Consider the following 14,782-nt stretch of genomic DNA (forward strand, 5'->3'; position numbering starts at 1 on the left):
CGCTTTGTGTTGAGAAAACATTAATGCACATGATGAAGATATGCTGTGCGATCATCAACACTAACTTGATTCTACAGTGCTTGTATGTTTCAAATTCAGTATGTAGGATGTCAATTATTGGAATAAATACTGATTCTTAATATGTATTTAAATAGTGTCCAATTTCATTTACAAAGTTGCAAATCCTGTAAATGACATTTTTATTTAAATAAAATTATCTTACGTTGTCCTCCGCCTAATACCCAATATTTTTAAGGGAACTGTCCTTTATTTTACAGTTAAGGGAAAGCAGAAGTTTCAGTAGCTAGAGATGCCTTTTTGTTTATTTTACAGAATTCAGTGGCAGTAAGCTTCCAAATCTTCCCCTCGCCAGCATTATTCAAGTAGTGCTTGATCTCCCAGCAAAAACCAAGTATTAGCTGGTTTCTATTAGTGATGAAGCCATATTATATTTTTTCTGTTCTCCTAATTATGTGCATACAGTTTTGAAAATCAAGAGTCTGATTCACCCACGTGAAACAGAAGAGTCTAAGTTAGAAGGGATCTCGAGATCTGTGTTCTGTTGAACACAAGGTCTTAGATTAGGTTATTGCAGGAGCCTGTCAAAATACAGCTTGAGTATTTTCAGTGAGGGAGCTTCTACCACTTTCCCGGTGACCGGTTCTGATGTTCAGTTATTCTCACAGTGATTAGTTTTCTTCTGAATGGAATGCCCTCTGAAGCGAGCAATGCCTGTTGGCCCTTATCCTGTCACCACACATCCTTGTGGAGAGTAAACCTCTACTATCCCTGTAACACCTTCCAGGTATCAGTAGAATGCTTTCAGATCCCATCCAAGCCTTCTGTTCACTAGAATATTTACATTCTCCAATGTTTAAACATCATGGTGGCCCTCCACTGGACTCTTGCCTGTTTTTAATTTCCATCTTGAACTGCAGGAACCAAATGTGGACACAGTAGTACAGGTGTGGCCTAAAAAGTGTTGAGCATACTAGGTTCAAGGCAGATCCTATAGCCAGACCCCAGCTGGTACTGGTGCTTGGGATTACAGCATTCCAGGCAGAGAATTTCACATTAATCTTTTTTAAACCTCATGCAGTTCCAGCCTGTCACTGTCTCCCTGAGTGGCGCACCTATATCTCTGCCCAGTTTGGTGTCAATTTCAAGTCTGTTGAGGGTGCATTCAATTCCATGAGTATTGGCCATACTACCAACTCCTCAGAAACTCCACTTGACAATCAGTGAGCCATTAACCACCACCATTTGAGCCATTAAGCCAGTTTTTGTCCTGTCTTGTGGTTCATCTGTTTAGTCCATACCTTACTATCTCTTCCACAAGAACAGTTGTGGTAGACTCCAACAAACACCTTCCTAAATTAAAGGCAGATAACCTTGTCCTTCATCTGTGTACTTCTGCTTGCCATTAACTTATGAAAGCCTTTATTGTTATTCTTTACATCTCCTGCCGCTTTAAGCTCCAGGCTTGCCTTTGAATTCCTATCTGCATCTCTCTGAATGCCCAAGAAGTACCTCTGTATTCTTCTTTCGGGGAATTGCTCTGTCCCCTTTCCAGCCCTCACATGCTTATTTTTGCACATGAACTCCCTCAATAGCACAGTTAAGTGGGACTGTTTATTTTTATGTCTACTCCTTTTCCCACCTAAGGAAATGGACCACTCTTGTGCTGCAGGAAGGCGCTCTGGAAATATCTCAGCACTCTTCCAAGGAGCAGCTTTATTGTCCAAGGAAGTTTCTCACAGGATCCCTCCTAAGAGTTCCCTGATCAAGTTGAGCAGTATGTAATATGCAGTCCAAATTAATTCCTTAGGTGATATTTATTGGAAAGTAGATACTAAAAGGCTAAATACTTTACATGAATTAATACAATTCAAAGCACAATATTTGCCCACATTTATGTCCCAAAGTCTGTATTATCCAACAAATCATTGTGCAATCAGACCAGAATGAAACAGAAGTCATCTTTAAACATATGCCAAAGGCTTCTAATTTCTAAGGGATCTGCACAAAGTAGTACAAAACAGAAAACACACACAAAAATATAACTTAATCTGGACTTCTGTCCTTTCTTCAGGAGCTATTCGACTCCAGTCAAATCACTTCAGATGAGTAAGAAATGTCAGTACAAAATAATAAATCTAAGCAATTTTGTTGAGTGACAGATCCTAGCCCAGCAGTCATACATTACTGTTAGACATAATAGGATATTAATCAGTTAAAGTGTGTTGACATTAATAAATTATTTTTTAAAAAATTTGAATTCAATTAAAAGACAAACATGATGAGGTAAAAAAAGATCATGTTTGTTTTTTTTTTTTTAAAAAAAAAAAAAGTTTCTTTCATTAAAATACAGAAAGAAACCTTTGTCTTCTTCAAATGGTAAAGCTTTTCCAGCAGGCCACAACATACAAATTCACAACTTCTGTTAAACAGTGCTCTCTTGTGGTTCTGTGCATCAATGAAAGAGTAAGTCATTGTACAAAGATAAAGACACAGTTTGAAATTTCCTGTCTCTGAGTCTAACACAAAAATCAATTCCTCAGACTTGTATTTCATTTTGTTCTGCATTTTGTTTTTCTAGCGTGTCAATAGCCTCATTTATTAAAGAACACCTTTGCTTTCAAAGCAAAGTATGAAATTAAAAAAAAAATCATGACAATTTTAGCCTTGTTGTTTGATTGGAATTCACAATTGACAATATGTGCAATACCAGGATAGTACTTAATGCATCAGTTATCCCAGATTCTGTTCGCAGACTTTCTGCATTGCATGGAATATATAGGTTATTTAAATATGTAGCCCACATCTCATAGCTTCCATTAAACACATCCCTATTTCATTAAAATAAAGCCTTACTTTAATGTTCTTGGGCTCCCAGAAAGTTAAGACTACTTCCCAAGACTTCTACCTTTTTCCAGTAATGTAACGAAAAAAGTACTTGTTATCACATGTAACTAAAACATTAAACACAAATGGAAATAACAAAATATCAATTACTAGATATGATGGAGGGAGACAATGTTCTCACATTTAAATATATTAACTATTCATTGAAAAGAACAAAAAGGTGTTCACAATACCAACTTATATAGGAAGGTGGTTTTGCCTTTTCAAAATACAGAAGGATAAAGGATATAAAGTTTAAAAGGAATGCATCTTTCAATTTCTGTAGTTATTTTGAAACTAAAATTTTTAATAGCAAGTACTACAATTTTATTTCCCATTTATTTCAATCCTCAGCAGATATTAACAAGGTTATCGGTATTATTATGTCTAAACTTCTTGATTTAAGAGAAGTGAAGCAAATGTAACTAACCTGTTCATTCCCATCCAGGCTGTTAGATTTCACAATTTCAGCTGCTGGTCTGACCTGGGTTTGTGCAAGTTCCTGGGGAGCACTCTGAGAATTTGGCATAGGCGGTAAAGGAGCTCTCCGTTTCTTTGGCATCTCCGATGGCAGAGTGCTTGTATCATACTGCTTGCTGACAGTGTTCGATCTCGTGATAAATGTTGGCCTTGGCTTGCTCATCAGTGGAGTTGCTGGGGCACTGGCAGCCTTGGGGTGCAGGGGGGAGAAAAAACATCCAAGTTACTTATACTTTCTGGAAAGCAATCAACAGTACTGATTGCTCAATATGAATTTGTTCCTAGAAGTTTTGCTTATACAAAGTTACACCTTACTTGTTCTCTTTTCTTCTTGTTTCGCTGAAAAAAGCTGAAAAATCCTTTGTTTTCTTTCTCCTTCAAAACATCTAAGTTTTCAGATTGGTAGGAATCTAAAATAGAAAATAATAGTCCTAGATGTTATTTATTGCACGGATTACTTCTTCTGCAATCTTAATATTTCACTGTCATAAGCCCCCTGGAAGGATATACAAAACACACCATAAATCACCTATTTTAAGAGTTTTCTAAGTGCTGCAAAAAGAAGACATTTCCTACCATCCATGTTCTTTCTGCCTTTCTCAGAACTCAGAACAGATGAGCTTCAGCTGCCAGTAATACCCCCAGCATGTAATCCAGCCCATCCCACTTGTTATATGTCATGGATAATATCACAAAGGCTGTAACAGGGAAGAAGAGCATCAGCCTCTCCAGCTCTCAATTCCTGACAGTTTAAATTCATGGCAAAGTGTGAGGTGGGACAAGTCAGGCACAAGCCTGCACGTGGTGTGACTGGAAGGAGGTCACTGAAACACCCAACAGGGGCTGTACATGTAACTGCATGACAGCCACAGTAAAAATAGTCATGTCCATTCATTCTGGTACCATGCAGAATTTATCCTCCTTCCATCATCTTATTTATGCAGACTCATTGTAAATCTAAAGGTTGTCTCTTTTTAATTGTTACTACGTTTGACTTTCTGAAAGAAATCCCACTGGATGCAAATGCAATAAGCAATTAAAAATCAGCAAGGCTAGTATGAAGTCTTGGTACAAGTACCAATATAAGCATGACTGTAAATTTAATCAATCAGTCTATGGTAAAACAATACAGAAATACTTTATGTATAGCTGGGTATATCTACTACTTTGGTATTCTCTTTTAAAATACATATTTGTGATAGGACAAAGATAATTGTTCATGTCATGGTTAAGCAGAGCTATAATAGGAGCAGATGGTAATGTCACTTAAGTGCTACAGTTACACTGCCTATTTCAGTAAATCGTACCTTGCAAAGGTGGTAAATTTAAATCAACTGGTGATGTGGCTACAGAAAGACAAAAAAAGAAAGACAGAAAATATGAATCTGAATAAAGGATGCAGTTATAAGTTACAAACACAGAAAGCCAAGCTGAAACTTCAACATTAGGAAAAAAGTAACTGGGTACTTTCCTGAAGTAAAAGGATGTTTCTTGACTACCTATATGCTATATGCTATTTAATGCTATACGCTATTTAAGAACTTGAGCCTAAAGACATGCAATGCAGCCTGGAATCTTGTAAATAAGGAGAGAGGGTCCACTTCTATTTCTGAAAGAAATAGAAAAACTAGTATACAGAATAGATTGCTCTGTAAATTTTGGATTGTCAGGCAGTCCAAACTTGGAAAACAAACAGGAATATATAATTAAAATATAATCTGAATAAAACAAGATTTGAATTTAAATTCTATTCAGTAAAGGTATAACTCATCAATTACTTTCATAAAGAAAGCTGAGAATGCAGAGCTTTGAGTTGTCTGCAAAACTGAAATGCTGAACTACTTTGTGTGAAGAGAACTGAAGTATATCTATATTTCCTAGCAGGGGACCGCCTTGTAAAAAGTGTCTATGCCCTTGTATTCTCTCCTCAGGATTTTTGGCTGTTGAAGCAAATGAATTCAAATGATCATACTGTGCAAAAGGCAGCTCTGCCAACAAGACAACGCACTATGGACACATGTAGTCCAAGTAACATGTTTAGGCAAGTAAAAATATGTTGTTTTCCAGTGAATAAAAGACATTTAATTTTTGTTTTCTCCAAGGGAAAAGGACATCTTTTCCAAATTTGACATTTTCCTGTTCTTCAAGGTAACTGGCCTTTGGGAAGTAACTGAGAAAACTCTTGAAACTGTAACCGTCAAACGATAAGGCTACCATATTTAAGTAGAAGCGGGGGAAAACACAAACAAAAAACCCTCTAAAAACCCCAATTCTTAGAGCAGAAAGAAAAATAAGCAAATAGAATAGTGGTCAAGAACAGAAGTACACAATCTGAGGTAAAATTTCCTGTGAGAAGTGTCTAAAGCAGAACAAACCACACTGTATAGAATTTTTAATCACAGTACAATAAACCCTTCAAAAAAGGCTTACAGCTGAAGTTAAAACCAGGCATAGGAGTGTCTGTACAAATATATGTCAGTTAGTTCATTATGTGCCTGTTGGACCACAATTAAAAGGAGAATTATTACTCCTTCACAATCTATCAAATTAGCAAGCAGCACTCAGGAATGTACATAAACACCATCAGAATAGTCTAGTAGTTTTTAAATAATTTTAAAACAAAGCTAAAATTTCTCTAATGCTTCTGTTCTTTTCATCTCATAATGATTCTACCTCTTTTCTACGAGTTAAGGGAAAGACAGTGGTGTTGGTTTTTTGGGGAAAAGAAGGCTTTGTTTTTAAGTGACAATTTGTACTTAGCTACCTTTGGTGGTACCTAACACTTCCTTAGAAGTACACTTCTCAAACGTAAGTACAGGTAAACTTGCACTCGATTCAATTTTGTGGAAGATTAATGAAATACATACTAAATTGCTAGGAACTAATTTCTCCGTAAGTAAAAAAACCCAACAAAACAAGTATTATCAAAATACTAAGTAATTACCTTTTCTATGGCTGCAACTTACAAAATTTATCTTACCCCGACTGATATCCATGGCATATAATTCCCTTAGTCCAAGGTCATTAAGAGATTTTGTCACATCAAGGGGTTCTTGAGACTGGTAATTCTTCAGCAGCAGTGTGTGTGAAGGATCAAACTCACATTTACTACAGATAATTGGTATGAGTTCTTGAAGGGGTGAATGTGGACTAACTCTTACTACTGTCTTCTGAGTCTTCTTGTAGTTTATCACCACCCTTACTGTTTGCTAAAGAGAAGAAAATTCCAATAAATACCAGAAAAAATTCTGAAACAACTAGCATTTCTGTAACAGCCTTACAGTAACCATCGGAATTGACCTTATGGTCAGCTTCACCAGTTATAGATTCAGCAACATTACAAGACAAACTAAGAACTATTGTGCAATTCCCTTCTACTCAAGAAAAGGACTCATGAAACAGTTGGCTCCTCCTTTGGCACCTGCCACGTGCCGGTCCAGCGGGACACATGTCTGGAGCGAGACACCCACCGGGGTTACGTTGGGTGGATGTAGAAGTCAGCTAAGAAGCCACGAGTGCATCTGTGTGTGGCTGTGTAGGACAAAGGTAAAAGGGCAGCAGAAAAGCTTCCCTGGCCCTGTGTAAGTGCTTTAGATAAATTAAAAAACAGTATTCATCTATACAGCACATGGACAAAGGCAGAAGGAAAGATGTAGGCAGAAGCTGCTATAGTATCCTAAAAGCTCCTGCCTTCCTAAGGGTACATAAAAAAACGCAAGTAACAACAAAAAGGTACAGTATGTATTAAAGGAAAATGAACATACAATCAGAAGAGCATATATATCACAGCATGACAGCTGTTACAAGTTGTTGGTTTTCAGTTTATGGAAGCTGTATTCAGCCATACTACCTCTGCAGAATTTGTCAAATGGACCGTAAGTGTGGGATTTCAAATAATATTGTAATGTTTCCTTCTTTTGGTGTTTGCTGCAACAAATTGAGGTATATTTTACCTAAGAGAAGGTTATCGAAGAACATGGAGCCAAGCAGTTCACAGGGGTGCATCATGAGAAAATGAGAGAAAACAGGAAAAGCTGAAACAAGAGGCTGAGCTACTAACTTAACTTACTGAACAATACAATAGCGATTCTTATTTCTCAATATGCTTTAATTTTAGTTCTCACCTCTGGTATAACCGGAGCAGGTTTCTTCTTATCCATTTGTTTTGGTTTTACAATCACTTTTTCCACTTCAAGCATTCCCACTGGTGTGTTTGGTTTGAATTTAATCTGGCTGTTTTCTGCTGATACCAACTCTATGGTATAACTTGATGGATTTAAATGATACTGTGCACAGAGAAAGATCAGCAAGTCCATCATGGGCTTCCTGTAAATTACAAATGGAAATGTCACAGCAGATGACAATTAAGCAGGTTATAACAAAGTGTGCTGCTAAACATTTAACCCAAGTCATCCTTTCTCTTCCATGACTAAATGATTACTGCCAGACACCAACTTTAAATATTTTCAACATTAAAAAAAAGGACACGAAGCCTGAAAAACAAGACAAAACAAAAAAACACACACCAAAAAAACCCAAAACAACACAAAAACACAAAAAACCAAAACACACCACGTAAAAGAAAATGAAACCAGCTTACAAAAAAGTATGCCAAGTGCTTCAGAAAGGGGGAAATTTTTGCTTTGTGAGGTGACGCTTTTCCTGAGGTCGGCAGGGAGATGTGCATTAGCCACCTCATTTGATATTTAGTGTGAACTGTAGCAGTGGTGATAAACACCGTGCAATTCGTTAAGAACAGTTTCCTTCCAAAGCCTGAAATTTTCATATTCACTCTGAAGTTACAAGGCACTTTATTTTCAGAAATCATGAGCATGAGCCATTTGGAGGAAGCAGGAGAAATCAAGTTTGAGGAAGTCACCTTTTGAGCAGGTCTTGCATTAGTGATCCCAAAATGAGAGCCACGTGTTTACTACAGACAGAGGGAAAAAGTTAAATGACAATACGGGAGTTGAACGCCATTTCTTGAGAAGCTCTGTGTGATGCAACAGATGTCCTTTCACAATGAAGCATGGTAAGCTTTTTCATATATAGTCACTAAATGTATACTCTTGTTCTCTCAGTGCTCCATAAGAACATTCAGAACAGCACATTAAGATAGGCTGAACATTCCCAGTTGCGACTGGAATAAGTTTATTAAAATTTTATTTAAAGTATAAGCAGAAGTGTCATAGCAGTTTAAATAAACCAAAGGTAAGGAGATTCTCCTAACTTCACATGTTACAGCAACTGAATGAGGCTAGAGTACTATCAGCTCACTGGAACCAGTCATTACTCAGTAATTTTTAGAGTTCGGTAATAATCTGTAAGGAACATTTCATTTTGACACCCTCTGCATCTCTCACTTAAAGCTACAAACAGAGGAATCTACCAGCTTCTCTGTCTCACAAGGATATTACAAAAATAATTTAAAAGTCTGTTAAGCAAGGAAATCCTGTTTTGAAAAGAACACTGAGGTGTCTAAGAGAAAATTCATATAGGATTTTGCTGGTATGACTTTATCGGAAATATTAAATTCTAGATGTAATCTCATAACAGATGCAAGTATTCTGGTAGCATAGCCAAATGTGGAAATAGATAGCTTCTACAAAGAACCATCAAACTAAGCAAAACTCAAGATACTATAGAGACAGTGAATACATCTATTAAGTAGGAAGTTAAAACAGACCTTTCATATGATACAGTTCTGTAAAAAGAATTGAGAATGACTCAATGTTAGAAATTACTGTGAACACTGTTATGTCTCCCCACCCTTAATTAACCCTAGAATATCATTCCAGTTTTCACTAGGTCTTGAAGAACAAGTGTTCCTTTAGCAAACTGTCTTCTGATTTCTAGAAAGAGGACTTGACTCTGGTGCACATGCTGCACTTGCAAACGATGGAAACAGTGGAAAGCTGACAGATATGGTTACTGCAGACCTGTCACCTTTTTTCTTCCCCCAAAGGGAAGCTTCTGCCTGCTTAAGCAGGAGCAGAATGCTTGCCGCAGGAGGCAAAGGCAGGAGGAACAATAAAAACAAAAAACCATACAGAACTGATGCTCCAAGTTGTCAAAAAGCAGCTATCAGATGGACTGAAGAGGTATAAAAGAATGTAATATGTTCCCATGCCTTCATCTAGATGATATATATCAGCCTGAGAAACACTGTGAGAAATGCACTGAGCACTGCAGAAAAATGGCTCTCCCTCCCTTTTCACATAGCTAATATAGAGTGTGTCTTTCAATTCTTCTCTTGCATATATCACAGCTTCCTCCGATTACAAGAAGGAACTACTCTATTTCTTGCACTTCTAACCCATTACAGAACAAGTTCATCCATCTCACCCTACTAAAAAAGCTGCAAATGCAAATCATGTCATTCCTCGCTTTTATTGGGGGCAGAGCAGAGCAGGGGAGGGGAGGGGGGAGCCCAAGTAGACAGCAGGCACTACTTCTGCAGTGACCTTTCTGCTTATCAGCCTGTCCAATAAGTTACCCATTACTTTTTTTCTGGTACGCTTTTATACACTGACTAGCTTTAAAAGCTGCATGTCCTCTGGCCTTCGGTTATTTGAGAAGGATGAGAACCCTGAAGATGACCAGGATGAGAACTCACAAGCAAAGATCAGAAAGCCATCCTATGGAGATGCACCACAGCAACAGGACCTCCTGTTAACCAAAGGCACAAGAAGTGACAGGATGATAAGTGACAAACATAGCTGCTCGCAAACAACAGACAGGTACATGAAAATTAGTACATGAAAACTGATTCAGTACAAATTCGCTTTCCATTGGTACTTCCAGAAACAACTGGCTTGACTGGAGGATTTCAGACTTGAAATCCCCCACTTCACTAGAGGCCAAGACACCTTCAACAACTGCTTTAGATAGATGTTCCTACAGCAAAAGCAATCTTTTTTTTTGTAATCACATCCTCCAGACTTGTAAAACTATTATTTGCTATAGCCTTCAAGGACTGCAGGTAAAAGAATACATATATCAAAGTAAATTTAACAGCTTCAATAAAGGAATATTCAGTAAAACTCCAAGAAGTGGCCGTCAGCTGTCTCAGAGTACACCACCTGCTTGTCCTCCTTTATCTAATTTCAGTAAAATCTTTATTTGCAACTTCTTTAACTTCACTACATTTCTGGAAATTTCTGTTTGTAAATTTATTTATGTATTCCTGCACCCCTTCATCCCTCATCTATTTTCCTCTGGTTATTCCTACTTGACTAAATTACAATAAAAAGTGGCTAACAGTGGTCTCTCATTACATCACATAGTTAAATGATGACCTTCACCTGGAAAGTACCAAACTATGTTATGTTTATAACCAACAGTGAAAGGTGTCACTTCAAATACTGAACCAAGTGTTCAAAGGAAAAATGCATCAAGTTTCTACACTGCTCTCCAAAAACAAGGGCTAGAAACTTAAAAAAAAGTTAAGTTTCTTACACGATTAAACTTTAGGAACAAGGTTTTCCCATCATGGGACTCACAGGAAGCACTGAATGGAATCTGTCAGGAACCACCAAAAGTATTCCTACATAGGGATGGAATGGAAAAAAGGAAGAAGAAAATACCCTACACACACTTTGGCTTTCTACAGATCTCTGATTACTGAAGCCTATGGTTCAATGGCCTTCCTTGCAAAAATATTTACTAGTGCTCTAAAGAGACAAAGACATTTGTTTTCATGGAGAACAACCAAAAAAAACACCCAAACCCCCAGAATTTGTTACTAACGACTATAAGTACAACAGGTTTTGAAAAGTAGGGCAACACCACAAAGCTTGTTATTCACTAGCTAGCTATACAGACTAAACCAACAGTTTATTAAGAATACCCTAATGACTGAAAATACTCAAGAATGGATCAAATGAAAACTCACAAAGGACTCTAAGAAAACAAATTCAGCAAAGCTAAGGTCTCTCTGAAAGGCATCTGAAACTGCAAAGTCCTAAACATGCTACCCTGCAAGACTATTTGTTTGACACATCATTTCCAAATAAAATGCATGTCACTACCTTATTGGCCCTTGAAATCTCCCAGTTAATTTACTGCTGCTAATTATACTGAAACTAATTACTCAATTTCAAGAAAACGTTCTCAAACTCTGCATTTCATCTTTGTGGGAAAACAAAAAACAAACTTTAAAAGATAAGGCTGCTAAATAAAATAGTTCTTCAAGTTTGTTTTTTTTCCTTCTTCTTTGGTTGCAGAAGATTCCTCAGTCCTATGCAGAAGATTCAAAAACGTCACTCTGAAAAACATTTCCACTAAAAAAAAAAAAAAAAGAGCTTCACTCATTCCTTCCTCTGAACAGTGTACCTTTACTTCCTTCCATTCATTGCTTTTACCAAGCAGGTGCCCAGACCCCTCTTCAGGTCATAAGAGCACATGAATGCCACCATCAGATTCTGAACAGATGAACTGGATCCCTATCACCAGCTACTACAAATTACAAATTGATGTCTAGGCTTAAATGCACCCATGCCTGAAACTTCAGAATGAGGAATGAGCTGTTTCAGTCCTCCTTTCTTTCCTCAGTCTCAATCTTTTTGCTTTAGTTGCTTATACAACAACTCAAGGATCAAAATTGTTCTCCGTTGTAATATTTTTCTCCAAAACCCCTTTTGGATTTCATTCTGATGCTCCTCTGCCTGCTTCTACTCAGGAGACTTTTCTATGTAACACCTTGCTTTGTTCAGCATAGCTCCTGCTATCCACTATGCCAAAGCAGGGAATCAAACCAACTCATGTTCATCTGAGAAAAATAAAGAAGTTTCTTCTTGTGGATTGTGGCATTTGAACACATGGTTGTACAAAGTCACAGCTTTGCTTTTCCTAATCTGAGATTTAAAAAGGTCTTCTTTCCTGGGGAGCTTTGAAGCTGCTCATCTCTGATAACGAACAGGAAAGAGGAAACAGCAATTTATCTGTTCTGGTAATTTCTAGACGGATCTTACCTATTTCTCCACAAAATACAACTACCAAGACAGAGCAAAACTAGAAGAAAAGATGGTTTAAAGTATGTTTCACAGTGGACTGCAGGTCCTGCACAGTACCTCCCCTCATTCTGAGTGAGCCCAGCAGTGCTAATATAGGTTCTTGTTCGCAAGAGAGCCATTCATGAAAAATCAATCACATATGGTATCTTGATTGAAAAAAAAAAACAATAACTGTGGGATAATAAAACTGATTGGGAAATGTTTGTGATTCCTGATAAGCCTGTGAGGCCTGCCTTGAACACTGTGTAATTATACACAATGTAATTTGACAGAGTGAAGATACATGCAACATTCCTTTCTGGCTCTTTGTGCTGAGCAAAGCACGACAGAGGGCACACGGTACTTGTGAGTGTGGCCAAAGGGAGTGAAAAGAAGAAAAAGAAGTGCCTGACAGTGTATGCATGGAGTCTCACCTTTAAGAAATTTTAAACACAGAGGAAGGCACCGTACCTACAGACAACAATACTCCTTGCTGTAAACACACTAGCAAGAACACCATAAAGCATCATTAACAGTCACCAATTATTTCACAAAATTTCTTTAAGTTATCCTGAAAATCACATAGTCTGGGGGGAAAAAGGAAAAAAATAATCCACCAAAGTTCCTCCATTGCAGCTCTGGTGAACAAGCTGGTATTTCAAGTATAAGCAACCACCTCATGAACTCCAGCGAACGACAAAACGCACAGACTCGAGCCACAAAAGTCTTTATCATTAAGAAGTGAAGCAGGTGTAACTACACTTACATTACCTGGTATAAATAAATAAATCAATATATCAGCCTGCTTGCTTTCAGTAGCAAAGGCACTGGTAACACATGAACACAAGTACCATACACAAATAGTTCATTTATTTCAGTTTAGGAAAGCAACAAACTCTTATCCTAATTGCAGTGATCTATACAAGGCCCCGCTTAGGAGCCTTCTTAGTAGACCTGCTATGATAATTAATGTAACATTTCAGGTCCCAGGATTTATGGCTTTGATTCACCAGTCAATGTCCAGGTCTTTCTGAACTAAAGGCGACTTGAGAGTTATATGCACAATCTATACTATCAATTAGCAGACTAAAATATGTATTTCAAATTAAAACCACCTTAAGCAAAACACATTTGATTTTAAAAAATGTTTTCCAAAGCTGTAGCTTGAAACTATTTCTTTGAAGCATTATAGATTTTGTCGAAAGGGATGACACTTTTTTTTTTTAGGACTGCTAGCAGTCTGCAGGTAGCGGTGCTGAGCAAGTGCAGAAACCCATCTTTAGGTCTAACAAGGAAAACCTGTGTTGGAAAATTCAGTGCCTTGTATAAAGCCTTACTGTTCCGAAGATTTGCAGTGACTAGGAAGAACAACAGGTAGGTGATAGGTGCTAGGTGATAGAATTTCTGGATCTCAAAAAACAGACTTCACATACAGTAGGTAAATGTATAAAGTATATGTTTCCACACCTACCCCAAAATAGTCAGGCTTAAACAACTCAGGTATTTTACAGAGTCATTAAAACCTGGATGAGGGTTGAAGTAAACCAGAGCAAGGAAAAAAAAATTGAATAAAAATGTCATTCTGTGTAACTTACCTCCCGTTAACTGTAGTATACTTGATGACATCTCCTGGTAGGACCACTAATAGTTCAATGTCTTTATCAATCACATTTTCTTTATGTTCCATGATGAGGCTGGCTGATTCAGTGTCATCAAATGGAGAAACAGCAATAGGCTTTGTTTCAGATGGAGGAGGTGGCGCTTTAGATTTTCTTCTGAAATAAAAGGATAAAAATCAAAAATCAAATATGTATTTATACATACGATTCCATACTGGCAAACTAGTAAGTCTCAGAGCAGGAATAAACCACACTTAATTCTTTTCACTCAGACTGTGTGAGTGATATGTTTAAGGAAGGGATGAGAGAACATTTGAAATATAAAATAACTGGTGACAGACAATATACCAGGCTAAGGTATATCTATCATATTAAAAAAAAAAAAAAAGGCCTAATAAACATTAAGCACAAAACAAAAAGGGTTTTTTAGTATACATTGAAAAAGGTAAATTACTTTTTTTCTGCCTTGGGTTAAGCAAAGGACTCAACTTGTGCATTCTACAAACAGATTTACCAGATTAATGTAAACAGAAATTCTGTGCTATGCAGTTTGAAGCCAAATTGCACTGCCAGTATGTTTAAAAAATAGTATAGATAGGTAAGGGAATAATCAAATCACAGTTTTCCTCCCCAAATTTTTTTTTGCTTATAAAAATCATTCAAACATATCCTACCAGCTCTAGTCTATTTACTTTTATACAGTAATAAAATAGCAGTATAACCAATGCCACTGTGTTGTAATATTTCTTGAAATTTCTGTCACAATATGCTTTCATATTTTCCTGT

General features: G+C 37.2%; 1 protein-coding gene across 13 annotated transcripts in view; it reads right to left on the reverse strand.

Annotated features, from left to right (window-relative positions):
- Positions 1-14,782, reverse strand: part of COBLL1 (cordon-bleu WH2 repeat protein like 1) — an 82,864-nt gene that overhangs the window by 22,661 nt on the left and 45,421 nt on the right. For 11 of the 13 annotated variants that reach the window (XM_065068698.1, XM_065068699.1, XM_065068694.1 and 8 more), the window contains 6 exons: positions 13,973-14,152; positions 7,509-7,710; positions 6,365-6,593; positions 4,692-4,730; positions 3,700-3,794; positions 3,335-3,574 (listed from right to left, as the gene is read on the reverse strand). In XM_065068698.1, the coding sequence (XP_064924770.1) occupies positions 3,335-3,574; positions 3,700-3,794; positions 4,692-4,730; positions 6,365-6,593; positions 7,509-7,710; positions 13,973-14,064 (897 nt within the window). In that variant the 5' untranslated portion in view covers positions 14,065-14,152. The remainder of the gene's footprint in view (positions 1-3,334; positions 3,575-3,699; positions 3,795-4,691; positions 4,731-6,364; positions 6,594-7,508; positions 7,711-13,972; positions 14,153-14,782) is intronic. The other 2 variants (XM_065068695.1, XM_065068693.1) reach the window with 1 other exon arrangement.

This window comes from Columba livia, chromosome 7 (genome assembly GCF_036013475.1).
Source record: "Columba livia isolate bColLiv1 breed racing homer chromosome 7, bColLiv1.pat.W.v2, whole genome shotgun sequence".
Lineage (NCBI taxonomy): Eukaryota > Metazoa > Chordata > Aves > Columbiformes > Columbidae > Columba > Columba livia.